General features: G+C 44.1%; 1 protein-coding gene across 2 annotated transcripts in view; it reads left to right on the top strand.

Moving 5' to 3' along the window:
* Positions 1 to 15,486, top strand: part of DOCK2 (dedicator of cytokinesis 2) — a 2,833,934-nt gene that overhangs the window by 2,754,195 nt on the left and 64,253 nt on the right. For both annotated transcript variants that reach the window (XM_069654309.1, XM_069654310.1), the window contains one exon: positions 7,046 to 7,166. In XM_069654309.1, the coding sequence (XP_069510410.1) occupies positions 7,046 to 7,166 (121 nt within the window). The remainder of the gene's footprint in view (positions 1 to 7,045; positions 7,167 to 15,486) is intronic.

Below are 15,486 nucleotides of genomic sequence, written 5' to 3' on the forward strand. Positions count from 1 at the left end.
TATTGTACTCATCGCCCATATTATAACAACCCCACGACTTTCCACAAACTCAGCCGGCCTCCCAGTGAACCCAATCCCTATGGGTAACGTCCCTCCGACTCTGTAGACATTCCCGGTGCCCCCACTCCCATCAAACCCATCGTCACTCGTCCTCTAGTCATTTGCCCCAAATTTTAGGATGTTTCTGGGGACAACCCCGTTCTCGGTAGATATTCTGTTTTCAAGTTCACAACATTGGTCCCTTCCCTTGCTCCATGCCGCTGGGTGCTCACTTTTTTAAAGCTGCTCTAGTTGAGATATATATACAATTTTACTTACAGCTGAGCGCATGCATGAACGCCACTCTGACAACAAAAGACAACATGTGAGTCCACTGCCTGCAAGAAGCGGGGCAGCAATGAAAATTGCAATTTAAAGTGTAACTGAGAAACAATGTGCAGTCGAACTTTCCGCAATACAATTGATAGACAGTTTTCTTTCAGTATACAATTTTAGCCAATAAACAATGATTTCCTAGGCAATTATTCCTTCATAAAACACATATCAGAGCACGCAAAGGTTTTGAAGGTTTTCAGATTGAAACCTTTTGAATCATGTACTAATTTCAGGACTGCATATATTGTGGGTAATGGGTCGGAGCAGTGAGAGTAACCCAGCAAGTTGAGGGACCTTTGCTGAGATCACACGTGCCTGTAAATCCTATGCATTTATTTCTGGAAAATGGCCTGTAAATATTTTTACAAATATTGGGATAAACACTGCCACTATACCCTCGAGGTGGGTTACTTGTACCACTGTCATCCACATTCACCCTAGCAACCCCCCTCCTCAACCTCACCCTAGCACCCAACATCACCAAACCTAGCCACAACCTCCCCTTAGTCTCAACCACATCCCAACACCAGTCATAGAAGTCCACTACCCAACCCCCAGCACTTCACACCTGAGTCCCTGCTACACAGCACCCACCCCAAGTATCTTAGCTCAGTCCCCACCACCAAACAGCACCCAAGCACCTCACCACAGAGCTCCCATGACCAACCCTCAGCCCAGTGCCCCACCACGTATCTTCACATAGCACCTCACCCCTTTGCCCCCCCACTGAACCTCATCCCAACGCCGAACCTCACCAACCATCCCCCAGAACCCCCTCAATCGTAATTTAGCACCTCATCCTAGTGCCCAACACCTTAATTCAGCACCCCCAGCACCCAGAAAATCCCAGAAACTCATGTTTCAAACTCGCCCTAGCACCACCAACATTCCACCTCACCCCACTAACTTCAACACCGACCCTCACCCCAGCACCTTTCCAAAGCGCCACTCCACCACCGTGACTCACAAGGTGTTTCTGCATCAGGGCTACTTTGCGGTTGCTGAGTGAAACATAGGAATCGCACGTGCATTGTCCGAAGAACGAGTATGGTGCAGTACAGAGATACCAGGAGCGGGCAAACTCCCAGGGTACAACGTCCTTTCATCGTGGGATGGTTTTTTGCGGCGTTTTTTACCGCGATTTTTTTTTTCTCAAAAAACCCATCAGATTTTTTAGAAATTGGGGGGTTTGGGATAATTCCCCGAAAAATTCTTTTAAAAGAAATCGATGGGGTTTTTCGTAAAAACAATTGCGGTAAAAAAAAAAAACACGAAAAAACATCCAGTGATGAAATGACATGGAACCGCTCCAAGCTACTGTTGACTTAGTGTGCACAAGTCAGATATTAAACACTGTTCAGCAAAAATGCATACACAGATTGGAATCCATATGTGTGGACATAAGAGACATTGAACAGTAGAGAGGAGCCCAAACATATTCTCCTTTTTTACATTTTTCAAAGCACTCAGCTGCTGGGCAAAGTGCCTCCATTCCCATGACAACAGAGACTATGGACTGGCAGAATGAATTCCCTAGGTCTCAAACCACGTTCCGCCTGAAATTAAATGAAGGAACAGTGATGGAAGATAGGAATAGGAGGGTTTCCAAATAAACAATCATTACCCTTGAAGGCCATCTGTGCATGGGTCATAGTCAGTCCTTTCACCCTCGTGTCTGCCTCCCACTGTCCCTTAAACAAACTCGACGTGTCCTGTCTCCGTGCAGTGCTATGTACAACAACAATAACATAGAAAATACAAATAATTATCACCATCAATTATGTAAAGTGATTGCCAGTCCTCCTGATGAGTGGGCAACCAGATGCATTAGTAATATGAATTAAATGGATAAGGGCAGGTCATGCCATCCTCAAATGATCAGGGACAGACAGTTTATGGTGACCTCTTGAAGTAATCAACAATTCATCCTGGAATCGGCAGCAACAATTATTAAATACCCGTTGGCTTTAAATGCATGATGATGTAAGAATGACGTATCCAGTAGTTGATGTTCATTGAACAACTTCAGGTTGGTCTCTAATCCTTTGAATCCCGGATTTTAGAGGTGCCACTTTCAGCGAGTGTAGACTGCTTAACCAGCAGCTCTGCGCATGCCCGGGAATGCAAGCTCATACATACAATGTCTGTGTGGGGGTTGGGGGGGTTTGACATGGGGACATTACTGCACATTGCAGAATCAAAGTTTTTAAACAAAGACTGCAGAGGATGTGTGACACACTGTGGCAAAGCCAATAAGCCAACGAGGACAAGCCAAGACTGTGTGAACCTGCACACAAAGCCAAGAAGCGGACAAGGGGAAGCTAAGTGAAGGTGAATCTGTACACAGGGACACATACAGAAGAACCTGTGTGGGCTTAAGACCCTAGGGTTCCTGGTTGTGCAACCTGTGATGGGTGGACTGTGTGGTCTGACAACTTTGCCTAGACCAGGGAACTCTCAATTTTGAAAGCCAAAGACATTGTGAAATAAAGTAAGAAGGAAAACTCTAAGTGAACTGTTACTGCAATCCGGAAGGAGCGTTAAGTTGACCTGGAGTTGTGTTGAACTTTAAAAACCAGAACAAAGTATAAGTTGCTACATTGAAGTCTTGGAGAAGGAAACCCTGAGACTGGAGGAACTGCAGATGATGTCTACAGAGCCTCAATCCCCTTTTATTTGGAACAGTGTTTCCTTGAACTTGGGGAAGGGAACCCCAAGGATTGTGCGGAATTGTGTTGCTTGGAACTTGAGAAAGGTAATCTTGACTTTTGTGGAACCTTCTTGAACTTGGGGAAGAAGAGATGAAAAGGAAACAAAGAGTTAAAAGAAGCTCAGAACTTTGTGTTAATCACCATTTAATGATTTATTGACATCCCTACACATTGATTAGCTTTAGTTGTGAGTGCAAGGATTGGCTTTAGACAAAGACAGACTTTTAGGTGGAACTCTTTGACTCAGACTTTCATTCGCTTCATTCAGGTAGCAAAATCCCACCTTAGCATAAGGCATATTAGGCCTACTACCATCCTGACATTTGAGTTAATAAATCATTTCTTTTTGAACTTTGAATCTGTTGTCTGAGTCTTGCTTCATGATGCCTTCACAACTGTCAAGCGATACTGAGGGCGGGAGCTGTCCTCCGGTTCACACAGTGCATATAAAAGTGTGTTGGGGTTTCCTGCCTCCTTTGTTAGCTTCTGCAGCCAGGCACCACGGAGGCCTGCATTAATTAAACTCTGATTAGTGTGTAAATGCTGCCATCAGCTACATGGCTCAACAAAAGGACAGGGTGCATCAATGGAGTCTTTGTTAGGTCATTAGGCTGGCCATGGCAGGTGGAATTTTTGGCCATCCCCCATCTGGAGATGCATTGTGTACTCCACTGGTCAGATCGCAACTAAATATGATGAGTGGGACTGTGCCTGTAGGCTGTTCCCACCCACAGTACACAGGTCTTTGCGTATGGCGTGCGATGAGCATAGGTACATATGTGCTGATTATTCCCACACATTTTCCCGGAGGTTGATCTACCATCATTCAATTTAATTTAAAATTTCCAAAAAGCACTGGTGATCGCACACCCACCATGCGGATGGTCGAGATCCATATGCAATGATCAGTAATATTTTTAGTAAATCCACAACTGCAATACCCCTCTACTGCCTGAACTGACCCTGCCTCCTCCACCTACCCTCTGCAGCCTCCTACTGTGACAGTGGCAAACCCTCCCTCAGCCATACCCCCTCCATTGCCATCTTCTCCCCTGTTGCTGTGGAAAATCCACCATCAGTCCTGCATCCTCCCCTCTGCAAAAGCTGTCCGATTGGCTGTGGGCATCTGGCACCTACAAGGCCCCCAACTAAAAGAAGCCATCATTTACCTCTGAAAACTCCACTTGGTAATCAATATGCTCAGCCCCCACGATGCCTGCCCCATCTTCCTCTTCCAATTGCCTTTGCTGTATTTTTTATTTAATTTCTCTTCTTCTTCAGAGGTATTGGCACACAATAACAACATTGCCAACTGACAAACTATTGCAAAGAAATTGATTCATAATGAGTTCTCAGATACACAAAGGAAGATGTCTAAGAGAGTATGGATTCTCCGATTCAGACACAAATCCGTCTTTATTTAGATTTCACAAAAAATTGTGAAAACTAAAGACAACAGGTGTTTTTTCTGGTTTTTTGCTGGGGTTAAATGCAAAGTATGGGAAAGAGATTAAACAAGTCACAAGAGGCCTAGTAGGCAAACACAGAGCCAAATGCAATGAGGCACACAGAAGGCAAAATGCATTGTCAAGAATGATCAGCAAACCCATGACATCTAATAAAGCTTGCAGGGTGAATGACCCAAAACCCAAACGATAAAAAACAATCCCAAAAAATGGATGCACTGTTTGCAAGGAAAACAAAGTTTTATTACATGCAAAAGTATCAAACAGTCCTGTAGAACCGAACAACACGGATCTATTCCCACGCAAAGATGTTAAATCTTTTATAGCGGAACACTGCAAATTAAAAAATTGTACATAATAAAGATTACAAGATGATCCCACATTCCCCATTGGCTAACACCTATATACAATTCTAATTACCACCTGTAGTACATTACCTTATTGGTCACGCATTATCTAAGCACACTCCCCTAGACATGTGACCTACTACATCATCGCTATGAAGCGCAGGAGTTGATTAACTACCAGGTACATTGTTACCATGATACATTTCTCCAAAGAGTAAGATATTCCTGACCATCACGTGATGTGCACCCCACCTGCAGATCCTGATCAAAGTGTGAATAGCGAGGCCAACGCTGCTTTGATAACACAATGGGCCACCTCATTAAGCCTGTGGCATGCACAAACAGCTCCCTGCCCTTGTAGATACATTTTTTTAGGCATCACCTCTGCTTCGCCCAGCCCAAATCAGAGTACAGCCCTAGCATGTCTCTCCCTTATCTCTGGGAACCCAGTGCCCATGAATGACATGATCAGGGACACCACGCTTATGTCTGAATTTCGCTTATTTATCGATCCCTAGTTTGTGGCGCCTGCAGTTCAAATGGATGACCGCTCTTCAGGTGAGGGCAGCAGTTCTCTAAATCTTCACCAGGCCTCTGGGGATCGTAGAACCTCATGCCCAGCTCACACGAATTCAACCTTAAAACGTCGCACCACTACCCTTCCTCCCAGGACCCAACATTCCTTTCCCAGCTCCTCTGAGCTCTGCAGGTGGACTCAATTAACTGTTATCGACACAGCTTGATTGTGTGTGACCTTGACAGCATAACTTATATGTGGGGGGAGGGATGGGGGACTTGTCTCAGGATCGAGTGGACAAAGCCACAGCTCCACGTTAGGCTTGTTGTCATACTATCACAAACTCTTCCTGTACCGTGCCTTAAAATCCAACATGGCAGAGCGCCTGGTACCTTACCCCCCGGAACTTGCCTTTACCGCAACACTTCAAAGACTCCAACTCATATGCCTACCTATGTCATCTATCTACTGGTACTTCCCTTAAATCATAATACTGTACACTACTGCTAAATGCAGAATACATCACCCTATCTTTAACCTACGTGAATACATTGCTGATGGCTATATGGTTTTTCTAATATGTGTCAAAGCTAACTACAATTGAGTACATGTGCATTCTGCTGCTCCCTGTGAAAACTGCTAGCACTAGGCCACCTGCTAATATATTTTCTGCAGTCTAAAGCTCTTCGCCTGACTGGGACGTTTCACTTGCATCCAAACAAGCACCTCTAAATGCCCTGTAGACTCCTACTCTTAAATCCAAAGTAAACTTGCAACGAGAAACTGAAAGTGATTTATTCTTCTAGTATAGCACCTGAACCTCCAAGAGCACATGGAATCTCAACAGGTCATTTAGGGCTCTCAATGGTTCTCCGTTCTCTTCGTTGATCAGAGGTTTGCCGAGACTTAATGGTCAACACTGGCTCTCAGTTGTCCGCCAATGTTTATTTTGCCACAATGTGTGTAAGAAAGGGTTAGTATGCTCGATTGAGTAACAGAAAGAGGTTGGGAGACATCAAAATGATGTTTTGAAGAGCGTGACAATGAATCGTCCTGACGCCGGCGAGGGACAAAGGAGTGCAATGTAAGTGGGGCAGGGTTTGGAGGTTGGGCGATATGCAAATTGAGTTTGGGGAAAGAGGGGAACGGGATTGCGGTGCTGCATTTGGATAAATTACAAGTGGGAAGATGACGGCCTCCCACTTCCGAAGATGCTAAGAGTGGGTGGTTTACCATGAAGTAAAGACCCCATTCTGAGCTTTCTGATTGGCGGGGAGGCCGACCCCCGACCCCCGCGAGAGCTAATATGTGATATTTAATCATCATCGGATGTATCACCGGTAAAGTAATCGTCCTATCGAACTTAACCACCTTCTGTGAGATGTGATTCTAACTCTGGTAACAGTTTAAGTGGTGATGTTCAGACTATGCCTAGGCGCTATGAAGTGCATGCTTCAAACTGTTTTGAACCTGCTTGGAAATATGCGCTTGTTTAATACCAATGACACCACAAAAGGTTAAAAAAGCAAGCACTGTAAGTTTGGCCCAATTACACCTACTTCAAATTGAAGCAGAACGCATAATTGACAGTGATGCGGGAAACTAACATAAATGTGTTTCCTTTTTTAGCTGTCGAGAAAGAGTGAGTTTTTGAGCGACACCAATCTCTCAGAACATTCGATCATTCCACAGAAATTCTCCGTGCTCAACCAAATGAGCTTTGCCAGTCGGTCCATGCCAACTATTCCAGGTGAGATAGCTTTCCACTGTTCAATTCACGTTTCCCATCGTGATATGTGTGCGCACCCTCTGTCGGTGTGTTCCTGCACAGTTGCCTGCGGAATTACACCAAGCAAGAACATACCATACACTGAAGCACCCAAAAACACAAACATGCTTATTTTAATGCGCCTAAAATAGAGTTTGTAGGAAGTTATGTTTGCACACAATATGTGTCTTCTGTCAGATATCCAAGGGAATCTAAAACGAGTTATTCCATTTAATTGTGGAAAACGCGCACAGATATATTGAATTATTGTGCTGCTATATGACATTACCTGTTCTGGCATTATATCACACCACTCAATCTGAGTTTAACACATTCCCAGTAACAGAGTTTCAAGGAAAGACGTGTTATTTTATGTTTTGTTTTGGCTCAAACGTTGGGATGCGCTGGCGCATTCACTTCCCTTGCACCACACACTGTGGTCCGAATCTGACAATCGTGGCTGCACTTTTCCTCCACAATGCACTATTGCATAAAACAGGGTGTAAACAGGAAGTGGGTGTTTCTGAGCATCAGGGTCCGCCTCAGGGCAGGGTGGGCCGGGCGACCGGCCGGGGCGTCATGCCCCCCACGGCACCATTAGCTCCCTGCCACACCAGCTCAGGGGAATCTTTCAAGGGCTCCACCGAGCTGGCGTTGTGGGAGAAGGCACGGCAGGCGCCCTTTTGTTAGCAAGGCTCATTTAATAACAATATGGTTAGCATCAGCACCCTATTCAGATGATTGTGGCCCCGCTTCGACGCCCTGCTGAGCATCACAGGGTGCATCTTGATTCCACAGTTGGAATGCACTTTGAAATGCAAAGGAAACAAAAGCAAACCTCCCTACGCAGAGGAACAAGCTCAGGGGACTGTGCAGTGCATGAGAACCTCATTACTGAAGTACACGCATTTTTTATTTAAGTGGAACTGCCACGGTATAAACCACAGCTGTCTCCCCTCCATTTCTACCCCTCACAATGAAGGAGCCCATAACGGTTGGGGTCCGGGGGCATTATCTTACAAGCATACCTCTGGCAGTAATGTATTCAAGATCACAGGCCAGTGCATTATTTGTACAAGTTCACAGTCCCCACAAATGCACTGCACACCTTTGTTAATAAGGTGACCTGAACGTTTCTTTTTTTATTTTCTTTTTTATTAATTGTTTATGGTCTACAATTTCTGTCTGACCGACATGAAAAGGAAACCTTTACAATTTCTTTTACTAATAAGAAAAAAGGAACATATTCCAGAAGAGATGGTAAATGAAGAAGTAAGAGAGAAAAAAATAGATGCGAGTGGAAGTTCTTGTTGTCCCTCAACATCTTAAGAAAACAATTTCCTTACCCCTCGTTGGGAGGGGAAGAAAAAATAGTTTTTGTTCCTCTATAACAAGTGTAGGGACTGTAAAAGATTCACCAATGCCGCTGTTAGATGGATCTCGTGGCCTGCTATTATTCTGTGCCAGTTGTTTTCCGATATCAGCCATTCGGGTCTTTCTACAAATCTTCCTAGTTTTTTTAATCGCAAGCCCAAAGTTCCCTTACACTCTATGAGCAGATGTTTTAGAGTTTGGTTTCTTGGGGTTGCACAATTTTTGCAGTAGATCACTGATTTTCCTGGCTGTTTCCGAAGGTTCAGAATTTCCCCTGTTAATAGAATGTTCATTCTTCCTCTGAGAAAGTTGTTTCTGACTTTTTCAACTGGACATTTTTCTAGGTACTTTGGGAGTGTACCTATTTTTTTGTCCACTGTCAGGAAGCTATTTATGGATATTGTAGATCTTGCTTCTTCTATAGTTTTTATCCAGTCTGATGTTACCATCTCTTGCTTTATTTTCAATGGATTTTCCGTCAGGGTTTCCATATTTGACTCAGTTCTTGATATTACCACTTTTCTTTTCTTTTCCAGTGTTTGCAGCATTTCAGATCTTGATTTATTATGATGCTTGTTGATGTCTTCATACAAAGAGCCTTTTTTAGGTGTTATAATTTCTCTATAGAAGGATGTTAACTTCCAATCAGCCATGCAATTTAGAGATTTTAAACCCAGTTCAAAGCGTAATTGTCCTCCTGATGCACACCATGGCAAATTTAGGGCTTTCTTCCAGATTCTTCCTTCTATTTTGTCCCAATTAAAGTTCCATAGTTGTGGCTTAGCTTCTATTCCGTATAGCAGAATTGGAACTATTTTGCTCAGGTAGTATTTTACCATTGGGATGATTGAGAATTTACAGAATCTGGTCTTAATTTTGATCAGGTGGGGGATTAGATCTTGGGCTTTGGAGGTAATGCCTCTCTCTACTTTATTTATTGCTGGGTTAGCATAGATCATGTACCCCAAGTATTTGAGATCTTCAACTTGGGGAATTCTTTGACCATCCAGAGTCCAATTTTTGTATAGTATCTTTTTCCTCGGATGTTTGAGTACTAAGATCCTTGATTTTTTAGGATTTATTATCAGCCCATTCTTCTCTGCGTATTTACCCAGGCCGTCTAGCAGTCTTTGCAACCCGATGGCTGATCTGTCCAGCAGAATAATGTCATCCGCATAGGCTAGCCAGTATATTTTTCTGCCATTTATGACTGGGCTTGCCAGTGCGGGCGGGCCCAAGTGTTCTCCTATATCTGCTAGGAACAGATTAAAGAAAGTGGGGGCTCCTAAACAACCCTGTCTAACCCCTCTTTCCACAGTAACTGCTTCTGAAAGATGGCTGTTGTTATCTAGCCGTACTCTTACACTTGTTCCCCTGTGCAGTTCCATTAGCATTGATAGTAGTGGTTCCGGTATTCCCTTTTTTCTGAGTTTGTGCCATAATCTGGTTCTATCGATCTGGTTAAAAGCCTTAGAGAGGTCTATCCAGGCTCCATAAAGGGGTATTTCTCCTTGGACCCTTGTTGTTTCACTAAGGATGTTTAAGAGGGTGGATTTTAATGATTGCAGGGTCCCAACACATGTTTATCACGATCAGGGCAATGTCTTCTGGATTTTCAGAGGCATGGATTTTGCAGGCCATTATTAACCCTCCTGCCTGCCTCCCTTTTGCTTTCTGGCTTGCTGGTAGGCAAAAGGTTGAAAATCCCTCTATTTCCATTGAATTCACTAGCCATGTTTCCTGAAAAGCCAGTATGTCCATTTTCTCCAGAAGATAGTTTTTCACTTCTTTTGCCCTGAACGTGCTGGACCCTCTTGTATTCCAGCTGACCATATTCAGTTCTTCCTGCCTAAAGGTTCTGAGTTCCTATGCCCATATTTTTCAATACTTGCGTCAGTATATCGGGTAGGGCCACTAGTTGTTTTTCTTGAAGTGATGTTCCCTTCTTAGATATTCCTTCTTCTTCTCCATTTGCGTCCTTTGAGCCCCTCCCTTCATTCCGGGCTATGTCCTTCTGTTGTTCTTGTTTGTTCGTCTGAAGTTCGGTTGATTTAGGATCGGAGGTGTAGATGGTTAGCCCTTCTTGTTCTAATTCTTTATTAGCCTTTAGAATTGCAGCACAGGCTTTTGTTGAGCTCAGTCCTATTTCTACTAGGAACGAATTAGCCCGATCTGGGAATTTCACATACTCTAGGTCTTCTGTGGAAAATAGGTAGAGATTTCAAATTTTTTTGGTTATAGATAGTATCACCATTTTAAGGGATTTGGTCTTTGCTCGCTTTGACTCCATTTTTAGCCATAATTTAGGTATTTTGAATCCTGTAGGGGAATCTTTTTAAGTGTCTGCGCTGCTGCATCCCAATTCATTTTTCTCTTCCACCCTTTGTTTTGTGGGTTCTTTTTCTCTCTCTCTAGTTTCTCTTGTTTCTGGTTCTGGTATAGTTTGGAATTTTCCATGTCCCAGGTTCATCACCACTTCGATATAGGAGTCTTTTGCATTTGAAATTGGCAATTTCGGTGAAATTACTTTCTTTTTTCGAATATCGGGGCTATTCTCTTTTTAAGCCCTGCTTCTTCTGTTTGTCTTTTAAGTAGTTTGGTAAAAATTGGAGCCAATTTCAATTTTCTTTTAGCAAAGATTCCCACTATCTCAGTCGGCTTGATTTGATTCTCAGTTTGTGAGCCTGCATTTACACCTGTTAATTTCAATGTGTTTGGGGCGTCTTGCCCTGTGCTTTCCTTTCCCTTCTGTCTTTGTGGTAAGCTTCCCAAATTGTCTTCCAATGCATTTTGCCCCTTTTTTGGGACCTTTTCAGAGGTATTTTACCCATTTTCGGGGGGGTGTTGTTCCCAGTTTCATGTGTGTTTTCTTTCATTACCTTTCCCCTTTTTTTGCTGTTTTTATTTCGTAACTTTTTTTCTTGTTTTTTTGTCAAGTGGGAGAAATTTTCCTCCTCCATGTTTTCCTTTTTTGGTTGTTTTTTTTTTGTGTTCCTTCGTCTCTTAGAGTTTTGGTTATTTGCCTCAGTCCTGCTTGTAATTAAGTCATCTCTAGGATCCTCGTGGGCTTCCTTTTGCATGTTTTTGGGTTCCTCTTCTATTTGATCTTGTTCTTCCACCAATTGGGCTGTCTTTAAAAGCTCTTCTATTGTCGATTCTGATAGAGGGGTGTCTTCCTGGGCGTCAAGATGTTGGATTTCAACCTGGATTCCTATTTCTTTTTGTATTGGTTTCTCATTCAAGTTCCACATAGCCTTCAGCATCTGGTCTTGATTCTTCTGCTTTCCCTAGATCTTTCAACACGGTGCAGAGAAGAGCTGTTTCTTTTCTGTGGTTTATGGAGACTTTTTTATCTCTTCCAATGATGGAGTATTGTGGTGTTTATTACATTGCTGAGGCCAACCATTGATGCTTCACATCTTGCTACTTCTTTGGTTAATTCCAAAACTATGCCTGCTTGGGATTGGACCTCCTCTTTTAGTAATTCGAAAACTAACACCAATGAGTTTAGAACATAGTTAAGGGTACTCAAGGTTGCCCCGCTTGTGGGGGGTTTTGGCTCACACTTTTTCCCTCTACCCTCTTCTGCAGGTCGTTGTTATGGGTCTCCGTTGGGGGGCTTCTATTGTTAATATCATTGCTTTCCCTCTCAACTTCCCTCCCAGTTTTCTTCTCACTTTCAATACTTTCTTGTGTTATTTGTTTTTCATCCCCTGATTTTTTCCCCATCTCATCCTCTTCGCTTTGCTGCATTGGGTCATTTATTGGGTATTCCACCAGTTCATCCAAGCTTCTACTTCTCATTTTTTCAAAATACTCTTTTATTTTTTTCTGTTTATTTCTGGTGGTAACTGTGTATTCCAGCCCTTTTTTCCAATGGTTTCTACAGTCTGACTGACTTCCATTTTCAATTCTCTCCTCTTCTGCTCTTGGATTAGGGGTGTGTATTTGGGCATCCACTGAGTGCTGGTTATTCATTGTGGGTTCCTGATCCCTCCTATCTGCAGGTGATCCTACAGTAGTGGAGAATGCCACTGGCTCCAAATAGGAGCCGTCTCACTCAGGTACTTTGGTTAGGTCCAGATGCGCTGTACTCCTTAATTTCATTCTAAGGTCAGACGTTGCCGGTAGTTGTGATTTTAAGAATCTTATGTTGTTGTTTATCTGTTTTTATACTTTATTTTATTTGTCTTTTACCTGAAATTGTCCCGGTATGATAGAGATCTTCCTTTTCCTCCGTTCCAGCCGGTTTGTAAGGATGGAGGGTGATCTTGTAATCGGGGGAAATAAACCCCCTATCAATCGAAGGTGGAGCGCCACACGCCACAGCTGCCAAACAGCCTAACAGCACCAGCCCTTCTGCCACCAGGGCTTATGCCGCAAGGGTGACAGCACAGTGTTTTTAAAGATGCCGGCAATGTCACGTGATACAGTCACGTGCTCCTCATCAGCTCCGCCTCCCTCAATACAGCAAGATCCCGACGCTCGCAATGCTGCTAAAGGGGGGTTTTAGCAGGCAGGTGCAGGCACAGTTCAGTGAGGTAAGATGCTCCTGATGCTCTGTCTGAGATTGCACCAAAGTTCTGCTTTCCTGAACGTTTCTCAACTCACACAGGTTAATGTGCAATATGTTGACGATTTGTCCCTTTGACTGTGCATAACTCCCAGCCACCTCACCTTCACACCTGCCAGTCCTGGTAAAACACATTAAAATGATGATTTAAATAAGTGTAGCTCTCTGTATGCTATAGTGAAATGTGGAAGTGTAATTTGATTTTCACAAAAATTATTCTATGCAATAGTATTGAGGCAATGTTTCAGGGTGTTTAGTTGCATTGCAATACTTCCATGTCCATCTTCACCTCTGGCTCAGGACCTTATCATACTCTTTTTCTGGGTCTGCCTCTACGTTTCCACAGCTATACAATAGCTGAGATACCAATAATCCAATAGTTACACAAGCACTGGCAATGCCTATGGTTTTGGCTTTTCCATAGACATGGGAAAGGCATTTACCAGGAACTACGGTAATGGTCTCAGCTGGCCATTAATGGTAGCAGAGCAAAATGGTGCAAGTACCTAGGCATATAATGTCAGTGTCTTGGAACTGCCTATCTAATACCGGCACACAAGCCGAAACTGTTGGCTTTCCAATGCTTGTTTTTAGCAGGACGTCAGTGAAGTATATGCATACTGCTTATAAGTGTCTAAAGGCAGACCTGGTAAAAACATCTTACACAAGTAGCACGTTTATAGCTCCAATTAAACCATTAACTGAGATTATTACATTGACAAAACACTGCCAGGCCCCTTGATTGCAAAGTGTGATTCTAGGGCTTGATAAGAGGAAGCTAGCTCAAAGAGATCCCAAGAGGGTGTGCTTTTGGCAGGGAGGGGCAGGAAGTGGGTGGGAATTGCAACAGGGATTAGCAGGCCAGAGGCAGTCAATGGGTGAGTAAAAATCCAATCAACACCTACAAGCATTGTGTCCCTGCACATGCCATCTTCCCATAGCAGCCTCACCTGAGATTTTTGGTTCTTACGTTCAGGCAAGAGGTAGGGTCTATCCTGTCAGGAAGCCACCCTGCCCCATGGTTGCACAGGAAGGCAAGGAGGGCCTCGCCGCAGCATGAGCCCTGAAATCGGGGAAAACCACTTCTGGAGAAAAAAAAAAGCACTAAGTGATTATTGAAGACTTGCAGTAGTCCAGAGCAATGTTCACAGGATAGGCAGGTCCACTGGAAACGAAGACTCAATATCCGTCTCAAGGCAGGGTATCAGACAGAGATGCCTTGAAGCCCCTGGATGACCCCAAGATATGATGGTTTAAACCAGACTTGTCCAACCTTTTTGAATGTGGGGCCGAAGCATTAACTTTTTGTCACCCAGTGGGCCGCCGAGCCAAAAGTCAACAACCTCACCCAAAGCAGTATGTTAAAAGACGATAGAGTGTGACCTTTGACACAATAGCATCACAGGCACTGATAGCTATGCAGTCCCAAATAAAGCTTTTGGTGCCAGGGTAAGTAATCAAAGGTTAGTTGCTTGTGATTTCTTTCAGTGTGTATGTGATTATATATTTCGGAAATAGTGGGGACGACCAAGCGTAGTATGTAGGGACGGTTTGTGGTGTTCACCCACCAAGAGTTGTTTTTCAAATAAGGTGCTTCCCTCACCTCATCAATTTCCTCTCATCTCCTGCTGTCCCCACCTCACCCCCCTTGGCTACCTTGCCTTCTCTATCCTCCTCCTCTGCCCCTCCTAGGGCTACCTTGCCCTCTCTCTCCTCCTCCTCTGCCCCTCCTAGGGCTCTTTCTCCTCTGCAGGGCATACCTCTGATCTGTACCCCTCCCTGGAAGGTCTTTAAGGCTGGCAACCTTCTTCATATTGCCACTCTCAACTCTTGCTCTGCTGTCAAACACTTCTCTGACATCTGCCAGCTCCTTGAAGAACTAGACCTTGATGTCCTTGGTCTTAAAGAGACATGGTTCCCAGCCAGCGCTGTCACGAGCTTTGACACTCTCCTCACTGATGGCTACAAGATCCTCTCCGCACTCAGATCCTCCCGGTCCGGTCGGGGCGTAGCCCTGATATTTCCTGAGTGGATTCCTGCCTCTATCATTCCCACTCAGACCTACTCCTCTTTTGAATGCCTGGTCTGTAGGCTCTCTCTCTCACCTAGCCATTCTCTTACCGTGGTTACCATCTACTGGCCTCCTGGTCAAATCACCTCATTTCTCTTTGAGTGGGTGGACCTCTCCTGGCCTCTACCACTCAACTCCTCCTCCTCAGTGACCTCAATATACATTTAGACTCTCCTTGTTCCTCCTCTGTACTCTTCTGTGACCTCTGGGACTCCTTCTCCCTGTCCATCCTCCCCTCTGGCCCGACTCACTCTGCAGGGCACACACTCGATGTCTTGATCTCC

The sequence above is a fragment of the Ambystoma mexicanum genome, chromosome 3q (assembly GCF_040938575.1).
Source record: "Ambystoma mexicanum isolate Mex_15411 chromosome 3q, UKY_AmexF1_1, whole genome shotgun sequence".
In the NCBI taxonomy this organism is placed as follows: Eukaryota; Metazoa; Chordata; class Amphibia; order Caudata; family Ambystomatidae; genus Ambystoma; species Ambystoma mexicanum.